The sequence below is a fragment of the Nerophis lumbriciformis genome, linkage group LG05 (assembly GCF_033978685.3).
Source record: "Nerophis lumbriciformis linkage group LG05, RoL_Nlum_v2.1, whole genome shotgun sequence".
NCBI lineage: Eukaryota > Metazoa > Chordata > Actinopteri > Syngnathiformes > Syngnathidae > Nerophis > Nerophis lumbriciformis.
In genome coordinates this window covers 54,597,237-54,620,332 of record NC_084552.2, presented here as the reverse complement: position 1 = coordinate 54,620,332, position 23,096 = coordinate 54,597,237, and the positions used below count along the sequence as shown (strand labels likewise).

The window sequence follows — 23,096 nt, the reverse complement described above, 5'->3', positions numbered from 1 at the left end:
CATGACTGTGGTGTCGGGCTCAACGGCCGGGCCCAGTCAGGGCCTGCAGCCGTACGACTTAAGCATCGACATCTACAGCCGCTTTATCTACTGGACCAGCGAGGTCACCAACGTCATAAACGTCACTCGCACGGACGGCGGCCGCGTTGGAGTAGTCCTGCGAGGGGCACACGACAAGCCCCGCGCCATCGTGGTCAACCCGGAGAGAGGGTGGGTGTCTCCCTCCGTTTGTAGCAGAGGTTACATAGTCACACATGAAGCCCATTTGGCGTTTAGGGATGAAAGAAAAGATGGAGGCATGGATTTATAGACGGAAAGATTGGCATGCTAACACCTCTCCAGGAGCTTTTACTGTTCTGCCAGATTTGTGCGAGTTCCAGGAAACATTTAAAGACTTTCAGATGTTTCTCTTGCAGGTACTTTTTTTCCCTCTCTGTGCGCCAAAAAGACTTTTTGTTTTCTCTTCATTTCTTCTTGTTTATTCTCTCGCTCTCGTCGCTGCCAAGTCGTTTGTTTGCAACCATAATTGCAGCCTTTCGGGCCGAGGTCCGTGCAGTAATCTGTGCGGTTCAGCGATGAAGTTTGCAGATGTTCCGCTTCCTTCCAACATTCCAGAAACAAACACATCCAGGCATGATGATGATGATGATGATGATGATGATGATGAAGGCTCATGTCTTATGTGTCACAGGTACATGTACTTTACCAACCTGCTGGAGCGTTCGCCAACCATCGAGCGGGCAGCGCTGGATGGCACAGAGCGGGAGGTTCTGTTTTTCAGCGGACTGGGCAAGCCTGTCGCCCTCGCCATTGACAACGAACTGGGGAAGCTGTTCTGGGTGGACTCTGACCTGCGGCGCATTGAGAGCAGCGACCTGTCAGGTATGTGTGTCGTGTTGCCTCGCTTCAGCTCAGGCAGGAAAAGTGGACGTCGGCGTCACAATGCCTACCGCGCACCACATTCCAGTGATTCTCTGGCGCCCCACGCAGGCCGCTGGCAGTGCTAAACAGCCTCAAAGAGATCCTGGTGGGGCAAGAACAACTTTCTGTCCTGATTTGACTTCTTGAAGTCTGCAGAGACTGGCGCCACCCTCAGGAGGGTTTGAGCATAGCAGATGATTAGTAAATTGTCAGCTGAGTTTAGATTTGAATGACATCTGACCTGATGTCCTGCTCATTAACATCTGTCCTACTCCTCCTGCCCCTCCCTTGCCTCACCCTTCAGTTCCTCACCCATTTTGTTGCCTTAGTTCCTGAGCTTTTTGGCCCGACAACCTTGTTTTTTTTTTTGTCCCTGCTGCCCCCTCTCTTTAGGCGGAAATCGCATCGTCATCGCGGACTCCAACATCCTGCAGCCAGTGGGCCTCACGGTGTTTGGTAAGCATCTGTACTGGATCGACAAGCAGCAGCAAATGATCGAGCGCATCGATAAGGTCACGCGTGAGGGCCGCACAAAGATCCAAGCCCGCATCGCCTACTTGAGTGACATCCACGCCGTCCACGAGCTGGACATGAGGGAGTATGGTGAGTGCCACCCACCAGGTAAAGCGCTAGAGCAAGGCCGCCATGCTGACTTCTCGCTGCTTTCAGGCAAACACCCGTGCACGTGGGACAATGGCGGCTGTTCTCACATCTGTATCGTAAAGGGTGACGGGACCACCCGTTGCTCCTGTCCCGTCCACCTGGTTCTGCTGCAGGACGAGCTGTCTTGCGGAGGTGAGCGCTGCCCAGTCGAATGAACCCACCCAATTATTACGCCTCCCTGACTCCCATTTGTTCCTATTTCCTCTTAGAGCCACCCACCTGTTCTCCAGAGCAGTTCTCCTGCAGGTCCGGCGAAGTGGACTGCATCCCTCAGGCATGGCGCTGCGATGGCTACGCAGAGTGCGACGACAGTAGCGATGAGGTGGACTGTCCCGTCTGCTCCGAGTCCGAGTTCCAGTGCGACAGCCAGCAGTGCATTGACTTGAGCCTTCGTTGCAACGGCGAGGTCAACTGTCAGGACAACTCTGACGAGCACAAGTGCGAAGGTAGGCGGTCGACATCTCTGACTGTGACCACATGACCCCGGTCTTCACATCCGTTCATGCTTTTATTTTTGTCTGCGCTGCAGTGCGCTGCCCCGCTGACGAGTTCACCTGCTCCAATGGTCAGTGCATTGGCAAACACAAGAAGTGCGACAACAACATGGATTGCACCGACAACTCGGACGAGATCGGCTGCTGTAAGCTAAGCACAAAACCTTCACGCTGCGCCTGGCGTGGAGCACGTGTCACACTCTTTTTCTGTGCACCCAGATGCTACAGACGAGCCACCTCCTTCCAACAACACCATTGGCTCCATCGTGGGCGTGGTTATGGCCTTGTTTGTGGTGGGCGCCGTCTATTTCGTGTGCCAGCGCGTCCTCTGTCCCCAGATGAAGGACGACGGCGAGACGGTCACCAACGACTTTGTGGTCCACGGACCGTCGTCAGTGCCTCTGGGATATGTGCCGCATCCCAGCTCCTTGACCAGCTCGCTGCCAGGTGAGAATCGGCACCACGGATCAGTTTTCTCTTGAAAACGAAAAAGCGCCAACAGTCAGTGTATGCGTATGTGTCTGTCTGTGCTGCAGGCATGTCTGGAGGCAAATCTGTGATTGGCTCCCTGAGCATCATGGGCGGGAGCAGCGGGCCATCCTACGACCGCTCCCACATCACTGGGGCCTCATCCAGCAGCTCGTCCAGCACCAAGGGCGCCTACTTCCCAACGGTGAGACTTGCTCGACCCAGCAATGTTCCAGAAAACAAAGTATATTTGTGTGTGACAGTTTGTTTTGGCCATTGGCAGATTCTAAACCCGCCTCCTTCTCCTGCCACCGTCCGCTCGCAGTACACCGTAGAGTTTGGTTACTCCTCCAACAGCCCCTCCACACACAGATCGTACAGGTAGCGCTTGTCAGCGTTTGACAGACCACTTGCTTCCTGTTCCTCCTCCCACGACCTTGTCTCTGCCCCGCAGCTATCGACCCTACACGTACCGCCATTTTGCCCCGCCCACCACGCCCTGCAGCACGGACGTGTGCGACAGCGACTACACGCCGGGCCGACGTGTGCCGCTCAAGTCTAGCGCCGCCGCCAAGGGCTACACCAGCGACCTCAACTACGACTCTGAGCCTTTCCCGCCCCCGCCGACGCCACGTAGCCAGTACCTGTCGGCGGAGGAGAACTGCGAGAGCTGCCCGCCGTCGCCTTACACCGAGCGCAGCTACTCACACCACCTATACCCGCCGCCGCCATCACCCTGCACGGACTCTTCGTGAGCCACAAGGAGCACAGATGGCAGCTCCGCCCCCTCAGTGTAAATAGGAATTGTGCATAAATGAGGTCAAAAATGGGAAACGCCAGGCTGGCTGCGGAACATTTGTACATTGAAAAGAGAAAAGCATATTTATATATTTTCTATACAGTGATGATGCCATAGAGGTTTGTATTAAGACATTTGTACATTTTTTAAGAAAAGCTTTTATTAAAATCACACACATACAAGTTGCCTTAAAGGACACCATGCCAAATATCTACCATCAGCAGCTCCGCCCACTCGCAGTTCTAACTGCTCTCTTCACACATGGGACGCCGCGCCAAAGGAGTGGAGCCAGCACCCATGTGATGCGAGCACAGCGCAATAAAAGCGTCCTGTCGGGGCCCAAACCAAAATGTGCGTCTCGTTCACGTCCCAAAGCTGCCGTGTGGCTCAGCGTTCCCAAGCCGTGCCTGAGCAGTGAGACGGGAAGTATTTTTGTATAAGCTATATCGGGAAGAAGAAACATTGTAAAGCTGTCATTCCGTCTATTTTTCTACACACGACAATCTGCTCGTCTCACACACGCACACTAAGTTCCACCAGCATTAATGTGACAATCTCAACATTCTGTCAAAGCACAGCTGTGACGATTAAACCTGTGGAAAGACTTGACGTCTGCTGAAATGAAGGGTCAGGTCAGCCCCAACCCATGGCAAAATTGGTGTCCTTGTAGGAGGTCCAAGTCAGCGTGCATTACTTTCAAACTTGTTGGATTACTCAATAAGTGTTGGCTTCCATTCATGTTATTATGTACCAATGTTTGCGTGTCATTTGTCTGACAAAGATTCCAACGTGGGGCACTTGAGCATTCTCTGATGCTTGTGCTCCCAGTCGACGTCAATGCCGAGGTTGGTGCTTAAAGAAGCTTCCGGAGAGTCCAAATGTAGAAATGTTTTTGTTCTTCAAGCACTTTTGTCTCTTGGACGGGGAAAATGAGAGCGGTTTGGATCTTTGAGATTTCTCTGGAGGTGACCAACATTTGGTTCTATCATTGCCACTCTGTAAAGCAGTTTGTTCTCACATGGACTCTACAGCTGCCACCATGAGCTGTTGTAACATCAAATGCTGATTTTCTTTTGTCTTTTTGTTCGACATAAAGTGAGTGACATTTTACCATCGTGTTGGTGTGATTTATCAGCAGTTTTAAATGAATTATGCTAGAAACCTTTCATCTTCTACCGCTTGTCCCTCTCGGGGTCGCAGGAGTGCTGGAACCTATCCCAGCTGCATTCGCGCACCTGGACAAGTCGCCACCTCATTGCAGAGCCAACACAGATAGGCAACATTCACACTCGCACACTAAAGCCAATTTAGTATTGCCCATCAACAATCCAGGTGCATGTCTTTGGAAGTGGGAGGAAGCCGGAGTACCCGCAGGGAACTCACCCAGTCACGCGGAGAACATACAAACTCCACACAGAAAGACCCCGAGCCCACAACATTCTTATAGTGAAAACTGAAATCAACTGCAACAAAAAACAGGGCAATACATTTTCATAATATGGTCACTACTGCCTAGTTTCTCTTGTTATATTCTTATTTTTATTTGTATTGTTATATTTTTATTTTTATTCTTATTGTTTTTCCATTTATACCCCATTATTTGTTATTTACTTTTTACTTTTTAAATTCGATCTCAATTCTGTACACTGCTGCTGGAATTTGAATTTTTCTGAGGGAACTATCTTGAAGAAATCAAAGTACTATTTATCTACACGCACGAACCCCTGTGCTGCTGCTACAAACTAAAACATTGATATTTTAACACTGACTGGTTACCGTAATGTCAGGTCATTATTCTACTTCAAAAACAGGTGAGAGTATTACATGTCTACTAAGATAAGTAACTTCTCAAGCGCTGCAGCCGCTAAACTGTGCATTACGGTAATTTGGTCGGAGGGTGATTGGTCCTCGCTTGCCACGTGACCCGGCAACAGCGGAAGAAGAGTGGCGCAGCAAAAGGGTAAGAATACAGCAAAATGAAAGTGAAGAACAAAACCCTTTTTCTTTCTCTGTGAATGTACCGAGTATATGACAGCCGGTCTCTTTGTTGACGTGTTTTGTAAGATATGATGTCGCTTGGCAGAAAACGTCGAAAGACCAGAAATAAACCGTCGGAATCATTCTCGCCTCGGTTGTGTTTACGGTGTTGAGGCGGCGCTACCACTCGGCTCTCCCCGAAACGTTGGTGAATAAACGACCATTACGTCTGGTTTTGATGCCACAATGTTCGAGTTTCTTTTCATGTTTTAGAATACGATAAAAGCAGGTGTTTGTTGTCTAGGCCTCTCGCGGGAATTTCCCTTAGTGACGTCATTACAGCCGGGTGATTGACAGCCAGGAAGGAGGTCCTGTGGGCGTGCTGTTTTTTGAATAACGTAATGATGTTGTCTTCAGGACCATGCAGAGCACCACAAACTACCTGTGGCTCATCTCCGACCTGCTGGGTCAGGGCGCCACGGCCAACGTGTACCGCGGCAGACACAAGGTGACACCGCGGCGAGGTCAGAGGTCATGCCTCCCACCTGCGCCCTTGAGTAAGAGCTCTTGTCTCTGCAGAAAACGGGCGACCTGTACGCCGTCAAAGTGTTCAACAACCTGAGCTTCCTTCGGCCGTTGGACGTGCAGATGAGAGAGTTTGAGGTTCTGAAGAAACTCAACCACAAGAACATCGTCAAACTGTTCGCCGTGGAGGAGGAGGTGTGTCCGTTTGTTCGTACGTCCCGTTGGCATTATGTGACGCTAATGTGCTGTGTTGCAGTCCAACACGCGTCACAAGGTTTTGGTGATGGAGTACTGTCCCTGCGGGAGTCTCTACACCGTACTGGAGGAGTCGTCCAACGCCTACGGACTTCCTGAGGACGAGTTCCTCATCGTCTTGCACGATGTCGGTAAGAGATGGCCGTCGGGTCCCATGTTGTGATTCTGTCGTTGCTACTAAAGATGTCCGATAATATCGGCCGATAAATGCTTTAAAATGTAATATCGGAAATTATCGGTATCGGTTTCAAAATTATCGGTATCGACTTTTTAAAACGCCGCTGTGTACACGGACGTAGGGAGAAGTACAGAGCGCCAATAAACCTTAAAGGCACTGCCTTTGCGTGCCGGCCAAATCACATAATATCTACGGCTTTTCACACACACAAGTGAATGCAACGCATACTTGGTCAATAGCCATACAGGTCACACTAAGGGTGGCCGTATAAACAACTTTAACACTGTTACAAATATACGCCACACTGTGAACTCACACCAAACAAGAGTGACAAACACATTTCGAGAGAACATCCGCACCGTAACACAACATAAACACAACAGGACATATACCCAGAACCCCTTGCAGCACTAACTCTTCCGGGACGCTACAATTTACACCCCCCCCGCTAGCCCCCACCCCACTTCAACCCCACCCCCCCAACCCCGCCCACCTCAACCTCCTCATGCTCTCTCGGAGAAAGCATGTCCCAAATTCCAAGCTGCTGTTTTGAGGCATGTTAAAAAAAAATAATGCACTTTGTGACTTCAATAATAAATATGGCAGTGCCATGTTGGCATTGTTTTCCATAACTTAAGTTGATTTATTTTGGAAAACCTTATTACATTATTTAATGCATCCAGCGGGCATCACAACAAAATTAGGCATAATAATGTGTTAATTCCATGACTGTATATATTGGTATCGGTTGATATCGGAATCGGTAATTAAGAGTTGGACAATATCGGATATCGGCAAAAAAGACATTATCGGACATCTCTAGTTGGTATCATGACGCTGCTCTCCGATTGGTCGCCCGCAGTGGCGGGAATGAACCACCTGAGGGAGTACGGCATCGTGCACCGCGACATCAAACCGGGAAACATCATGCGCGTCATCGGCGAGGACGGACGCTCCGTCTACAAACTGACTGACTTCGGAGCGGCGCGGGAGCTAGAAGACGACGAGCAGTTTGTGTCTCTGTACGGCACAGAGGAGTACTTGGTGAGGACGCCATCTCGTCACACACGGAGTAGTAAGTCGGATGTTGTAGCCAGCGTGTGTCTGCCGCAGCATCCCGACATGTACGAGCGCGCCGTGCTGAGGAAGGACCACCAGAAGAAGTACGGCGCCACCGTGGACCTGTGGAGCATCGGCGTCACCTTCTACCACGCCGCCACCGGCAGTTTGCCTTTCCGACCCTTTGAGGGCCCGCGCAGGAACCAGGAAGTGATGTAAGGCGGGTGTTGGGAACGCGCTCCGTTGTCGTTAAGCGGACACTCAAAGGCTACCATTGCTCTCGTAGGTACAAGATCATCACAGAAAAGCCGTCCGGTACCATCTCGGGCCACCAGAAGTGCGAGAACGGGAAGATCGAGTGGAGCACCGAAATGCCCGTCTCCTGCAGCTTGTCCAAGTGAGGATCCCTCGTCACAGACAAGTACCTGAGGACCTCATTGATCGGCTTCTTGTTTTCAGGGGTCTTCAGAGCCTGCTGACGCCGGTCCTGGCCAACATCCTGGAGGCGGACCAAGAAAAGTGTTGGGGCTTTGACCAGTTCTTTGCCGAGACCAACGACATCCTGCACCGCACCGTGGTCTTTGTCTTCAGCCTGCAACAGGCCACGCTGCACCACGTCTACATCCACGAGTACAACACGTGAGTGCCCCCATTGCACCGCCTGTGCAGTACAGTGTATTACACTTGCCTACTTACACTTTGTCTTTTAGGTGCTAAAGTGTATTAGACTTGCGTACTTACACTTTGTCTTTTAAGTGCGTAAGGGTATACTTACACTTTGTCTTAGGTGCTTAAGTGTATTACACTTGCGTACTTACACTTTGCCTTTTAGGTGCATAAGTGTAGTCCACTTGCAATACAGTGTATTACACTTGCCTACTTACACTTTATTTTAAGTGCGTAAGTGTATTACACTTGCGTACTTACACTTTGTCTTTTAGGTGCATAAGTGTATTACACTTGCAATACAGTGTATTACACTTGCCTACTTACACTTTCTGCGTAAGTGTATTACACTTGCGTACTTAGACTTTGTCTTTTAAGTTGCATAAGTGTATTAGACTTGCGTACTTACACTTTGTCTTTTAAGTGCATAAGGGTGTACTTACACTTTGTCATAGGTGCTTAAGTGTATTACACTTGCGTACTTACACTTTGCCTTTTAGGTGCATAAGTGTATTACACTTGCAATACTGTGTATTACACCTGCCTACTTACACTTTCTTTTAAGTGCGTAAGTGTATTACACTTGCGTACTTACACTTTGTCTTTTAGGTGCATAAGTGTATTACACTTGCAATACAGTGTATTACACTTGCCTACTTACACTTTCTGCGTAACTGTATTACACTTGCGTACTTAGACTTTGTCTTTTAAGTTACATAAGTGTATTAGACTTGCGTACTTACACTTTGTCTTTTAAGTGCGTAAGTGTATTACACTTGCGCACTTACATTTTGTTTTAAGTGTGTAAGGATATTACACTTGTGTACTTACACTTTGTCTTTTAGGTGCATTAGTGTATTACACTTCTGTACTTACACTATGGCTATTAAGTGCATAAGTGTATTACATTCGCGTACTTACAGTTTGTCCTGTAAGTGCAAAAAGCGCATACCACTTGCGTACTTACTTTTTGTCTTAAGTGCATAAGTCCATTACACTTGCATACTTACACTTTGTCTTTTAGGTGCATATGTGTATTACACTTGCGTTCTTTCCCCAGATTTCCACAAGACTCGTCACTGCTGCGTCGTGTAACCGCCACGCTAATGGACTATTTTCGTTTTTATTCAAGTCAATGTGTCAGTTTCCACAGCATGCGCGACATCACTGCCATGGCATTTCTGTTCCTGATCCATGCGCTAAATATACGCAGAGCTTCTGTTTTTGCTGGTCGCCGCAACTGGGGGGATCAATTTAGCTCAAATCTGCCTGCGTTGGTCAGGAAGTCATGCACAAACAACAAATAAATGATCCGGTTTACTTTCAAAAGGAAATAGTCCGTCTTCAAGGGGGATTGTATTTTACACTTTGAAACGTCCATGAAGTCCATGAAGGTTTTCGGATGCAATTTCACTTTGATGACCTAAATGCTGATTCTGGAGGTCCAAAATAAATAATCTTGTACAGGCATATCCCGGGCAGCTATGTGCGCATATGGGGTGCTGTGTCAAATGCCAGTTGATACGGAGGCCGTGGAAGCGGGGACATGGTTTGTGGGAGTTGTGTGTTTACAGCGTTCGCCAGGGATGATGTTACGTTGTTATAAACTAGTCGCTCTCCAAGGCAAATCTGTCGCCTTTTTCACTCGTCAAGTCATGTCAATGCCGTCACTGACGCGCCAGCCTGTTGGTATTGATGGACGGCAAAGCTCGAGACATTCCACTGGTGTTTACTTCAGTGTTTACTTTATCACATGATTATGCGCAGATTTGTGAGAACTCGTAAAAGTCTGAGCTATTTCGCTGCACAGTGGAGCCACAACAGAATGGCAGTTGGGAATGACGGACGACAGATGGCGATCATGCATCGCGGCTGTGACACTTCCGATGGAAATCAATGATTACACTTTGTCTTTTAAGTGCATAAGTGTATTACACTTCCATACTTACACTGTGTCTTTAGTGCACTAAATTGGCGTATTTAGACTTTTGACTAAGTGCATACACTTGTGTTCTTACACTTAGTCATTAAGGTGTTAAAGTGCATTACACTTAAATACTTACACTTAGCCTTTTAAGTACGTACGTGCACTATACTTAGTTTGTCTTAAGTGCACTAAACTTGCGTATTTAGGCTTTTAACTAAGTGCATACACTTGCGTACTTACACTTTGTTTTAAGTGCACTAAACATGCATGCTTGAGCTTTTAACTAAGTGCATTACACTTGTGTACTTGTACTCAATGTTTTAGGTTAAGTTAAGTTAAAGTACCAATGATTGTCACACACACACACACTAGGTGTGGTGAAATTTGTCCTCTGCACTTGACCCATCCCCTTGTTCACCCCCTGGGAGGTGAGGGGAGCAGTGAGCAGCAGCGGTGGCCGCGCCCGGGAATCATTTTTGGTGATTTAACCCCCAATTCCAACCCTTGATTCTGAGTGCCCAGCAGGGAGGTAATGGGTCCCATTTTTATAGTCTTTGGTATGACTCGGCCGGGGTTTCAACTCACAACCTACCGATCTCAGGGCAGACACTCTAACCACTAGGCCACTGAGTAGTGTATAAGTGCACTACACTTGTGTACTTACACTTAGTCATTAAAGGGGCTGTTTGCAAAATTCACACGGATACCTAGAGGGTGCCAACTTTCCAATGTATTTCACACTATATATCCCGTCCTCTTACGGCTTCCCGTACATATTGACGTAATTGCGTACGTACGTCACACATGCATGCGCATTAACTTTAGGTGTTGTTAGCTAATAATAGCAATTTGGATTGCTAGCGTTAGCTGTCATGGAATGTATTTTCTATCAGAATAACAACATGACTGTAAATTGTTAGTTGCTTCTCTTGGACTGCTTTTGTATGTGCGCATGCCCTCCCTGAGTGTGTGTGTTGATGAGACAGTGTGCTGATGAGTGAGTGTGCTGTGCACACCAATCATTTTATGCAGGCTGGTAAAAATGTGTATTATATAAACTTTGTAATAGTGAAAAATATTGACAATTGTCAAACAAATTTGTTCCGTCAAACCACTAATGGTAACATAAGCTAGCCGGTGGTGTTATATTATTTGCTTTGAAAAATGTAACCGTGAGAAAGTTCCAAACAGCCCCTTTAAAGTGCACGAACGTGTTACACTTGCTTACTAACACTTTGTCATAAGGGCACTAAACTTGCATACGTACACTTAGTCCTTAAGGTGCATAAATGTGTTACACTTGCGTATTTACACTTTGCATTAATATTGTGTCCCACGATTCGATTCAACATCGATTCTTGGGGTCACGATTCGATTCTAAATCTTTTTTTTTTTCTCGATTCAACGCGATTCTCGATTCAAAACCGATATTTACCAGATTCAAAACGATTCTCTATTCATTCAATACATAGGATGTCAGCAGGATCTACCCCAGTCTGCTGACATGCAAGCAGAGTAGTAGATTTTTGTAAAAAGCTTTTATAATTGTAAAGGACGATGTTTTATCAACTGATTGCAAAAATGTAAATTTGTTTTAACTATTTAATGAACCAAAAATATGACTTATTTTATCTTTGTGAAAATATTGGACACAGTGTGTTGTCAAGCTTATGAGATGCGATGCAAGTGTAAGCCACTGTGACACTATTGTTCTTTTTTTTTTTTATAAATGTCCAATGATAAAGTCATTGAGGGATTTTTAATCACTGTTATGTTGAAATTGTAACTAATATTGATACTGTTGTTGATAATATTCATTTTTGTTTCACTACTTTTGGATTGTTCTGTGTCGTGTTTGTGTCTCCGCTCAATTGCTCTGTTTATTGCAGTTCTGAGTGTTGCTGGGTCGGGTTTGGTTTTGGAAATGGATTGCATTGTTATGGTATTGCTGTGTATTATTTTGTTAGATTGATTAATTTAAAAAAATAATAAAAAAAATAAAAATAAAAAAATCTATTTTTTAAAAATAAGAATCGATTCTGAATCGCGATTCAAATTCGAATCGATTTTTTTCCCACACCCCTAGTATTTAGGCCTTTAACTAAGTGCATTGCACTTGCGTACGTACTTAAACTTATTCGAAGTCAGTCGACAGCCACGAGTACAACACGTAAGCGTCTGTTGTCGCTCCACTTCTGCGTCACGCCGCCGCCTGACCGCGTGTTTCCACAGGGCGGCGCTGTTCCAGGAACTGCTGTCCCGCAGGACCAGTATTCCGTTGCACAACCAGGAGCTCCTCTACGAGGGCCGCCGCCTCGTCCTGGACCCCAACCGCCAGGCCAAGACCTTCCCCAAGACCACCAGGGACAATCCCATCATGCTCGTCAGCCGAGAGTCTGTCGCCACCGTGGGACTCATTTTTGAGGACCGTATGTGACCCTGCTCACTTATACCAACTTCTCTCAGCTTCGCCTCAATGAGTGTTTTTGTGTCTCCACAGCGAGTCCTCCCAAAGTCCAGCCTCGCTACGATCTGGACCTGGACGCTAGCTATGCCAAGGTACCGCCCCCAAACCCTCGCACCCTTGTGCATTGCCACGCCCACACTGCAAAAAGTCAGTGTTCAAAAACAAGAATTTTTTTTTTTTTAAATTAGGGGTGTTTTATTTGAACTAAGCAAAATGATCTGCCAATAGAACAAGAAAATTCGGCTTGTCAAGACTTTCCAAAACAAGTAAAATTAGCTAACCTCAATGAACCCAAAACTACCTTAAAATAAGTGTATTCTCACTAATAACAAGTGCACTTTTCTTGGTAGAAAAAAAAAAGAGACCTTTTTGCTCAATATGTTGAAAAATATTCTTAAATTAAGTAAATGCTCGTGCCATTATCTTGACATAATGAGATGCGCTCGGCATCATGATTTTTTTTTTCATGCTTGATGTAAGAAATAATTACTTTAAAAAAGTAGTTTTATACTTGTGAGTGTTGATGACACAGCTTTGCATCAGTTGATATTCTAGTTTCAAACATGTTTTATTCAATATAGGTCATAAAATCTCAGCTACAAGATGTAATATCTTACTGAGATCATTTAGGTCCAAAACCCTTAAAACAAGTAAAACACTCTAACATAAAATCTGCTTAGTGAGAAGAATTATCTTATCAGACAGAAAATAAGCAAATATCACCCTTATTTGAGATATTTCATCTTACTTAGATTTCAGTTTTTGCAGTGCACTGACGGCATCTTGTTATCCAGACATTCGCAGGTGACGTGGGACACTTGTGGAAGACTTCTGAGTCTCTGCTGGTCTACCAAGAACTGGTCCGCAAAGGAGTGCGTGGACTAATGTGAGTTCTTTGATGAAGATGATGAGATGGATGAGGATGTTGATGATAATGATGACGATGACAGTGAACTGATGAAGGAGGACTACAACGAGATCCTCCACAAGAAGTCGGAGGTCTTCCGGCTGTCTAACCTCTGCACTCAGAACTTGGAGAAGACGGAACAGCTGTGAGTGTGCACGAACACGTCGCGCACGCTCCAAGCACGTCTCACGAGCTTGTGGTGTGTGTGTGTGTGTGCGTGCGTGTGTGTGTGTGTGCAGGTTGGAGGTACTCGTGCAAGCCAACGTGCTGACATCAGAGTACGACGAGATCGCCGACATGCATAAGAAAGTTGTCAGAGTGAGCGGTCGCCTCGGAAGCCTTGTTGTTGTGTGACGGTTGCTATGGCGATGTGACCGTATATGTGTGTGTGTGTGTGTGTGTGTGTGTGTGTGTGTGTACGTAGATCTCCAGCTCGATGGAACCGATTGATCGAAGCACGCAGGAAGTGAAGGCAAAATTCTTGTCAGGAGGTCCACTGACTGACAGCTGGACGCAACAAGTGGGCACACACCCTGAAGACAGGAAGTATGACACACAAACTGTGTGTGTGTGTGTACGTGTGTATTGTGTGTGAGATCAGTGTGTGATCAGCGTGTCATGTGTGCAGCGTGGAGAAGATTAAAGTTCTGCTGGACGCCATTACAGCCATCTACCAACAGTTTAAGAAGGACAAAGCTGAGAGACGTGAGTCAAGAACAACAACAAAACACAATTAGGGATGTAATGCTTTAAAAATGTAATATCGGAAATTATCGGTATCGGTTTCAAAATTATCTGTATCGGTTTCAAAAAGTAAAATGTATGACTTTTTATAACGCCGCTGTGTACACGGACGTAGGGAGAAGTACAGAGCGCCAATAAACCTTAAAGGCACTGCCTTTGCGTGCCGGCCCAGTCGCATAATATCTACGGCTTTTCACACACACACAAGTGAATGCAAGGCATACTTGGTCACAATGAGGGTGGCCGTATAAACAACTTTAACACTGTTACAAATATGCGCCACACTGAATCCACACCAAACAAGAATGACAAACACATTTCAGATGAACATCCGCACCGTAACACAACATAAACACAACAGAACAAATACCCAGAACCCCTTGCAGCACTAACTTTTCCGGGACGCTACAATGTACACCCCCCCCACCTCAACCCCGCCCCGACCACCCCAACCTCCTCATGCTCTCTCAGGGAGAGCATGTCCCAAATTCCAAGCTGCTGTTTTGAGGCATGTTAAAAAAAATTATGAACTTTGTGACTTCAATAATAAATGTTGGGCATGTTGGCATTTTTTTCATAACTTGAGTTGATTTATTTTAGAAAACCTTGTTAAATTTTTTAATGCATCCAGTGGGGCATCACAACAAAATTAGGCATAATAATGTGTAATTCCACGACTGTATATATCGGTATCGGTTGATATCGGAATCGGTAATTAAGAGTTGGACAATATCGGATATCGTCAAAAAAGCCATTATCGGACATCTCTAAACACAATCTTTGTTTAACATGTGCGTGTTCCTTTAGGTCTTCCTTACAATGAGGAGCAGATCCACAAATTTGACAAGTAAGTCCAGATGTGACAAAACACACACTGATACAGCCTCCGCTCATCATCTCGGTGTGTGTGTTTTTGTGTGTGCACGACAGACAGAAGCTGGTCCTCCACGCCAGCAAAGCGCGCTCGTTGTTCACCGAAGAGTGTGCCATGAAGTACCGCCTCTTCATCTCAAAGAGCGAGGAGTGGATGAGGTGAGCGGCGTCGCCTCAATATGCTCCCGGTTGCCAAGCGACCACATTAACGTGCCTGCGTGGACTTGCACAGGAAGGTACACCACGTGAGGAAGCAGCTGCTCGGCCTGACGACTCAGCTGATCAGCACGGAGAAGGAAATGAGCGCGCTGATGGAGCGAGCCGCTAAGGTACGCTGACGTGACCCTGCGTCAACGCTGGCTTGGCCGTGTTCTGACGCTTACCCTCTAAACCAGCTGCAGGAACAACTTCCTGCTAAGGTTCTTCCTCTGCTGGCGAGTGGCATGAAGCCTCAGGCGTACCTCAGCCAGAACACGCTGGTCGAGATGACGCTCGGGTGAGAACTTTTCTACGACATACTCATCATCATTGACCGTGCCTCATTGGTGTATTTGCACACTTACACTTTTAAGTGCAGAAGTGCACTACACTTGCATACATAGGCTTTTAAAATAGTGCATTACACTGGCTTACTTACACTTTGTCTTTGGTGCTTAAGTGTACTACACTAGCGTACTTAGCTTACATTTGCATACATAGGCTTTTAACTTAGTGCATTACCCCTACACTTACATACTTAGCTTTTACCTAACTGCAGTACACTTGTACATTGAATCAGATTAAAGGGGAACATTATCACCAGACCTATGTAAGCATCAATATATACCTTGATGTTGCAGAAAAAAGACCATATATTTTTTTAACCGATTTCCGAACTCTAAATGGGTGAATTTTGGCGAATTAAACGCCTTTCTAATATTCGCTCTCGGAGCGATGACGTCACATCGGGAAGCAATCCGCTATTTTCTCAAACACCGAGTCAAATCAGCTCTGTTATTTTCCGTTTTTTCGACTGTTTTCCGTACCTTGGAGACATCATGCCTCGTCGGTGTGTTGTCGGAGGGTGTAACAACACGAACAGGGACGGATTCAAGTTGCACCAGTGGCCCAAAGATGCGAAAGTGGTAAGAAATTGGACGTTTGTTCCGCACACTTTACCGACGAAAGCTATGCTACGACAGAGATGGCAAGAATGTGTGGATATCCTGCGACAGTCAAAGCAGATTCATTTCCAACGATAAAGTCAAAGAAATCTGCCGCCAGACCCCCAGGAAAAGAGAGCGGATGAGGGTATGTCTACAGAATATATTAATTGATGAAAACTGGGCTGTCTGCACTCTCAAAGTGCATGTTGTTGCCAAATGTATTTCATATGCTGTAAACCTAGTTCATAGTTGTTAGTTTCCTTTAATGCCAAACACAAACATACCAATCGTTGGTTAGAAGGCGATCGCTGAATTCGTCCTCGCTTTCTCCCGTGTCGCTGGCTGTCGTGTCGTTTTTGTCGGTTTCGCTTGCATACGGTTCAAACCGATATGGCTCAATAGCTTCAGTTTCTTCTTCAATTTTGTTTTCGCTACCTGCCTCCACACTACAACCATCCGTTTCAATACATGCGTAATCTGTTGAATCGCTTAAGCCGCTGAAATCCGAGTCTGATACCGAGCTAATGTCGCTATACATTGCTGTTCTAGCCGCCACGTTTGTTTGTATCGGCATCACTATGTGACGGCACAGGAAAATGGACGGGTGTATATAACGATGGTTAAAATCAGGCACTTTGAAGCTTTTTTTAGGGATATTGCGTGATGGGTAAAATTTTGAAAAAAACTTCGAAAAATAAAATAAGCCACTTGGAACTGATTTTTAATGGTTTTAACCCTTCTGAAATTGTGATAGTGTTCCCCTTTAAGGTGCATAAGTGCACAACACTTCTTATGTTCTTCTTCTTATGTTACCGGTGGTATTTTTCTCTGCGTTGTGTGATGACTTGTGATAATCACAGCCGACACCAAGGTTGCTGCTCAGCCGCACTTAACTTGCATGATGCATCTGACGACATAAACAGGAAATACAAATGTCGTAGTCGATATTTTCGCCATATGTTGTGCTCCTCTCACGCAGAGATCATGAACAAAAAGGGCGTTACATACGATAACACAGGGAAATTAAAAAAGCATGCCTGACAATGTTAACAAGAAATACATTATTAATATTGTTGCCAAATGTTGTGCCCCTACACAAAATATGACACAGCAAGAAAAAAAAATGATGAAATAAAGTTCTTAGAGAAATAATAAACCCACATTTCTGCCTTCACAGTAAAAAGGCGTGTCCAACACTTAAAGAGGCAGGTGTCACAACAATTTATGTAGTAAGGGGCACGGTGAGACAAAGGTTCCACATATTGGCAAAACATCAAACAAACATCATGTATTTTATGTTGGACCGGTGGCGACATATTTTATGTGGATCTCATGTTGTGCTTAATTTAGCACCAAACAACATCAGGGGATATTACAAACACCTTTATTACGTGTGCACACATACAAAAGCAGTCCAATTCAAAACTTGGGAAATCTTTTTTGCAAATTGTTACAAATGAAAACATAACAAATCACATGTACATAAGTATTCACAGCCTTTGTTCAACACTTTGTTGATGCACCTTTGGCAGCTATTACAGCCTCAAGTCTTTTTGGATATGATGCCACATGCTTGGCACACCTACCTTGGGCAGTTTCGCCCATTCCTCTTTGCAGCACCTCTCGAGCTTCATCAGGTTAGCTGTGAAGTGTTGGTTTTCATCCAGGATGTATCTGTACATTGCTGCATTCGTCTTTCCCTCTAGCCTGACTAGTCTCCCAGTTACTGTCGCTGAAAAACATCCCCACAGCATGATGCTGCCACCACCATGCTTCACTGTAGGGATGGTGATGAGCGATGCCTGGTTTCCTCCAAACATGACGCCTGGCATTCACCCCAAATAGTTTACATTTTGTCTCACCAGACCAGAGAATTTGGTTTTTCGTGGTCTCAGAGTTTTTCAGGTGCATTTTGGCAAAAGTTTTACTAAGACATGGCTTCCGTCTAGCCAATATACCATACAGGCCTAATTGGTGGATTGCTGAAGAGATGGTTGTCCTTCTGGAAGGTTCTCCTCTCTCCACAGAGGAATGATGTAGTTCTGACAGGGTGACCATTGGGTTCTTGATCACCTCCCTGACTAGACTAAGATGAATACAGCAAAGTACAGAGACATCCTGGATGAAAACCAAGGCTTCCCATCCAACCTGACGGAGCTTGAGAGGTGCTGCAAAGAGTAATGGGCGAAACTGGCCAAAGATAGGTGTGCCAAGCTTGTGGCATGGTATTCAAAAAGACTTGAGGCTGTAATTGCTGCCACAATGTGTATCAACAAAGTATTGAGCAAAGGTTGTGAAAAAACGTATGTACTTTATGATTTTTTAGTTGTGAAGTTTTAATGAATTCCCAAATTTAAAACAAAAAACATTTTCAAATTGTCATTATGAGGTATAGTGTGTAGAATTTTGAGGACAAAAATGAAGTATTCGATTTTGGGATAAGGCTGTAACATAAAAAAATGGGGGAAAAGTGGAGCGTTGTGAATACTTTCCGGATGCACTGTATATTGTATCTGCTGATGTGTTTCTGTTGTAGTTGTAGAAAAAAAGAAGTATATATGTATGTATGTATGCATATGTATATATACATGTGTATATGTGTGTATATATGTACATATATATGTAGATATATTCATATGAATGTATATGTGTATACATACACGTATATATGTGTGTATATATACTCGAGGGATGTTCCGATCTGATATTTGGATCGGATCGGCTGCCGATATTTGCCAAAAAATGCGTATCGGCAAGGCATGGGAAAATGCTGATCCAGATTTTAATTAATTCCCCCAAAAAACAGCAAGGGGTCCATCGTCTGGCGGTGGTTTCGCTTTAAGTGGGAATATGTCGAACAGACTACTGTAATTTGTCAATTGTGGGGCGAAAGCGTTGCTATAAAAAGTAGCATTACTGCTAATATGTAGCAGCACGTCAACATCTCCGTTTGCTGCCACACGTCCACACCATCAAAATGCAGAGGCAAACATTTCCAGATCAACACTGTATGAAAAAAATAGTGATTTTTTTAGTTGTGATTTCGCTCTCTGCATGAAAGTTTAAAAGTAGCATATATTAATGCAGTATGAAGAAGAATGTTTTAATGTAGACACATAGAATCATCATACTGCTGTGATTATATGCATCAAGTGTTCATTCAAGGCTAAGGCAAAATATCGAGATATGGCCTTAAAATATCGCGATATTAAAAAAAGGCCATATCGCCCAGCCCTAGTTCAATGATGCCATTTCTGTTTGTCATGTATAATTTTGTCTATTTTGTGTTTATCCTTGAATAAACAGGTCAGTTTCTTGTTACCAACCATTGTGTATTATTCAAACTCCCCTAATTCAGCTGGCTGGAGTCAAGAGTACTAAAACCCTTTTCAACCTGAATCTGAAAACTAAGTAGGCTAAATAACTTTAAACTTTAATACATGCTCGGACAGGCCAATATCGGCCAGTATCGGTATCAGATCGGAAGTGCAAAAACAACATCGGTATCGGATCGGAAGTGCAAAAACCTGGATCGGGACATCCCTAATATACACATATATATGTATATGTATATATATATATATATATATATATATATATATGTGTGTGTGTGTGTGTGTGTGTGTGTGTGTGTGTGTGTGTGTGTGTATATGTACATATATGTATGTATACAAATGTATGTATATATGTGTATATAAACATGTATATATGTGTATATAAACATGTATATATGTGTATACAAACATGCATATATGTGTATACATGACTATAAATACAGTTGTTTATCGACTATATATACAGTTGCAAGAAAAAAGTATGTGAACCCTTTGGGATTACTTGGATTTTTGCATAAATAGGCCATAAAATGTGTTCTGATCTTCATCTGAGTCACAACAATAGACTAACACAGTCTCCTTAAACTATTACTGCACAAAAACGTTATGTTCTCATTTTTTTATTGTACACAACATGTAAATAGTGCAGGGTGGAAAACGTATGTGAACCCCTAAGCTAATTAATGACTTCTCTAAGAGTCAATTGGAGCCAGGAGTCAGTTAACCTGGAGTCCAACTAGTGTGATGAGATTGCAGATGTTGGTTAAAGCTGCCCTGCCAAATAAATACGATCCAGTTTTGAGTTCGCTATTCTCAAGAAGTATTGCCTGATGTTAACAGTTGCATAGCTCAAAAGCGCTCTCTGATAACCTAAGATCAAGAATTGTTGACTTACATGAAGCTGGAAAGGATTACAAAAGTATCTCTAAAAGCTTTGATCTTCATGTGTCTACGGTAAGGCAGATTGTCTACAAATGGAGAAAGTTCAGCACTGTTGCTACTCTCCCGTGTTCATCCTGTAAAGATGACCTCAAGAGCACAGCGCAGAATGCTCACTGAAGGAAAAATAATCATCGACAGAAAAATTAATTCCTGAATGTATTAAGACATTTTGCAGGAAAACTTAAGACCATTTGTCTGCCAACGGAAACTCAAGAGAGGATTGGGGGATGCAACAAGACAATGGCCCAAAGCGTAAAAGTAAATCCACAACAGAATGGCTTAAACTAAAGAAAATACACCTTCCAGAGTGGCCCAGTCCGAGTCCTGACCTCAACCCGATTGAGATACTGTGACATGACCTCAAAAGAGCAATTTACACCGGACATCCCTAGCATATTGCTGAACTGAAACAGTTCTGTAAATAGGAATGGTCCAAAATACCTCCAGACCATTGTGCAGGTCTGATATGCCACCAAAGAAATTGTTTTGTTGAGGTTATTGTTGCCAAGCTTGGTTCAACCAGTTATTAAAGGGGAACATTATCACAATTTCAGAATGGTTAAAACATTAAAAATCAGTTCCCAGTGGCTTATTATATTTTTCGAAGTTTTTTTCAAAATTTTACCCACCACGCAATATCCCTAAAAAAAGCTTCAAAGTGCCTGATTTTAACCATCGTTATATACACCCGTCCATTTTCCTGTGACGTCACATAGTGAAGCCAACACAAACAAACATGGCGGAAAGAACAGCAAGCTATAGCGACATTAGCTCGGATTCAAACTCGGATTTCAGCGGCTTAAGCGATTCAACAGATTACGCATGTATTGAAACGGATGGTTGTAGTGTGGAGGCAGGTAGCGAAAACGAAATTGAAGAAGAAACTGAAGCTATTGAGCCATATCGGTTTGAACCGTAAGCAAGCGAAAACGACACGACAGCCAGCGACACGGGAGAAAGCGAGGACGAATTTGGCGATCGCCTTCTAACCAACAATTGGTATGTGTTTGTTTGGCATTAAAGGAAACTAACAACTATGAACTAGGTTTACAGCATATGAAATACATTTGGCAACAACATGCACTTTGAGAGTGCAGACAGCCCAGTTTTCCTCAATTAATATATTCTGTAGACATACCCTCATCCACGCTCTTTTCCTGAAAGCTGATCTGTCCAGTGTTGGAGTTGACGTCAGCAGGCCAGGGAAGCTAGGGCCGATGGGGGGTTTAGCTCGCTCGTCTGCGGGAACAAACTGCCGCCATTGCTTGCCGTGCTACCGAGGTCCTTTGTCCCTGAATTGCTCACACACGCCGGCAGACTCAATGGGGGTCTGGCGGCAGATTTCTTTGACTTTATCGTTGGAAATGCATCTGCTTTGAGTGTCGCAGGATATCCACACATTCTTGCCATCTCTGTCGTAGCATAGCTTTCGTCGGTAAAGTGTGCGGAACAAACGTCCAATTTCTTGCCACTTTCGCATCTTTGGGCCACTGGTGCAACTTGAATCCGTCCCTGTTCGTGTTGTTACACCCTCCGACAACACACCGACGAGGCATGATGTCTCCAAGGTACGGAAAACAGTCGAAAAAAACGGAAAATAACAGAGCTGGTTTGACTCGGTGTTTGAGAAAATGGCGGATTGCTTCCCGATGTGACGTCACAAAAAGGACAGAAGGCGTTTAATTCGCCAAAATTCACCGAATTAGAGTTCGGAAATCGGTTAAAAAAATATATGGTCTTTTTTTCTGCAACATCAAGGTATATATTGACGCTTACATAGGTCTGGTGATAATGTTCCCCTTTAAATTCAAAGGTTCACATACTTTTTCCACCCTGCACGGTGAATGTTTGCATGTTGGGTTCAATAAAAAATGAGAACATATATTTTTTTGTGCAGTATTAGTTTAAGCAGACTGTGTTTATTGTTATGACTTACATGAAGATCAGAACACATTTTATGCCCAATTTATACAAGAATCCAAGTAATCCCAAAGGGTTCACATACTTGCTAAATATCTGTGCAGATAATCAGTTGATTCCTAATTGAAGTGTTGTCTTTTAGTTACAAAATTGTGTTACACTTGCATGCTTACATTTAGTTTTTTAATCGCATGTGTGTATTAAATGTATGTATTTACACTTGCCACCCTCAATAGTTGCCTTCTTGGCTACATAGCAAAAGGGGAAGGACTGCAATTCACAGGTAAAAAGGAGACAATGGATATCGGACAGCACTACTCTGTCAACATTCCAACACTCAGCAACGAAGTACACAGAGCACAGTATACTTATTGAAGTGAACTTGCGTAAATATGCCATTTTAGAGACGGTCATAGTCTTTGTGTGTGTGTGTGTCAGGATGAAGAAGCTGAAGGAGGAGATGGAAGGCGTGGTCAAAGAACTTGCTGAGAGCAATCACTTCCTGGAAAGGTCACATGACACTTTTTTTGCCAGCAGCCAGCGTCTCACATGGGTCACATGACGTCCTCACAATGATATCAACAAACGTTGTCTTCCCTTAGATTCTGGACGCTGACGTTGGACGGAGGGCTGCGAGGTTAAAAGATGCCAGCAAGACTTTTGTAAATAACAGTTAGATGTAAATAATGTGCTTTTACTTAATCCCACAGTGGCAAATGGACATGAAAGCATGGACATCATTTGACATGAATTTAATAAACAATGACCATCAAGTCGTGTGTGTGTGTGTGTGTGTGTGTGTGTGCGTGTGTGCGTGTGTGCGTGTGTGCG

General features: G+C 44.5%; 2 protein-coding genes across 3 annotated transcripts in view; both read left to right on the top strand.

The window, feature by feature from the left end:
* The window catches only part of lrp6 (low density lipoprotein receptor-related protein 6), a 57,864-nt gene extending 53,409 nt beyond the window's left edge, over positions 1 to 4,455 (top strand). Inside the window, exons 14-23 of the mRNA XM_061959701.1 lie at positions 1 to 210; positions 692 to 882; positions 1,315 to 1,524; positions 1,591 to 1,716; positions 1,794 to 2,030; positions 2,114 to 2,224; positions 2,298 to 2,525; positions 2,615 to 2,751; positions 2,830 to 2,927; positions 3,001 to 4,455. The exon at positions 1 to 210 is cut by the window's left edge and continues 2 nt beyond it. Coding sequence (XP_061815685.1) covers positions 1 to 210; positions 692 to 882; positions 1,315 to 1,524; positions 1,591 to 1,716; positions 1,794 to 2,030; positions 2,114 to 2,224; positions 2,298 to 2,525; positions 2,615 to 2,751; positions 2,830 to 2,927; positions 3,001 to 3,301 — 1,849 coding nt within the window. The 3' untranslated portion in view covers positions 3,302 to 4,455. The remainder of the gene's footprint in view (positions 211 to 691; positions 883 to 1,314; positions 1,525 to 1,590; positions 1,717 to 1,793; positions 2,031 to 2,113; positions 2,225 to 2,297; positions 2,526 to 2,614; positions 2,752 to 2,829; positions 2,928 to 3,000) is intronic.
* Positions 4,456 to 5,205: 750 nt separating this feature from the next.
* Positions 5,206 to 23,038, top strand: tbk1 (TANK-binding kinase 1). Of its 2 annotated transcripts, none has more exons than XM_061959702.1 (21): positions 5,206 to 5,305; positions 5,740 to 5,830; positions 5,902 to 6,042; positions 6,104 to 6,233; positions 7,143 to 7,324; positions 7,394 to 7,554; positions 7,626 to 7,736; positions 7,799 to 7,978; positions 12,165 to 12,361; positions 12,433 to 12,491; positions 13,194 to 13,285; positions 13,350 to 13,451; positions 13,546 to 13,624; positions 13,731 to 13,852; positions 13,935 to 14,011; positions 14,858 to 14,897; positions 14,981 to 15,082; positions 15,156 to 15,252; positions 15,319 to 15,419; positions 22,704 to 22,775; positions 22,868 to 23,038. In XM_061959702.1, the coding sequence occupies exons 2-21, from the start codon at positions 5,744 to 5,746 to the stop codon at positions 22,905 to 22,907; spliced, it is 2,172 nt and encodes a 723-aa protein (XP_061815686.1). In that variant the 5' UTR covers positions 5,206 to 5,305; positions 5,740 to 5,743; the 3' UTR covers positions 22,908 to 23,038. The 2 variants fall into 2 exon arrangements, with proteins under 2 accessions (XP_061815686.1, XP_061815687.1); XM_061959703.1 differs by lacking the exon at positions 5,206 to 5,305 and adding an exon at positions 5,331 to 5,530.
* Positions 23,039 to 23,096: the final 58 nt, after the last annotated feature.

Bases quoted from the DNA above. Each gene is read 5' to 3' on its own strand.
- tbk1 (XM_061959702.1), top strand. From the start codon at position 5,744: ATGCAGAGCACCACAAACTACCTGTGGCTCATCTCCGACCTGCTGGGT. The intron at 7,325-7,393 runs GTGAGGACGCCA...TGTCTGCCGCAG, and splicing joins ACGGCACAGAGGAGTACTTG to CATCCCGACATGTACGAGCG. The intron at 13,625-13,730 runs GTGAGCGGTCGC...GTGTGTACGTAG, and splicing joins TGCATAAGAAAGTTGTCAGA to ATCTCCAGCTCGATGGAACC.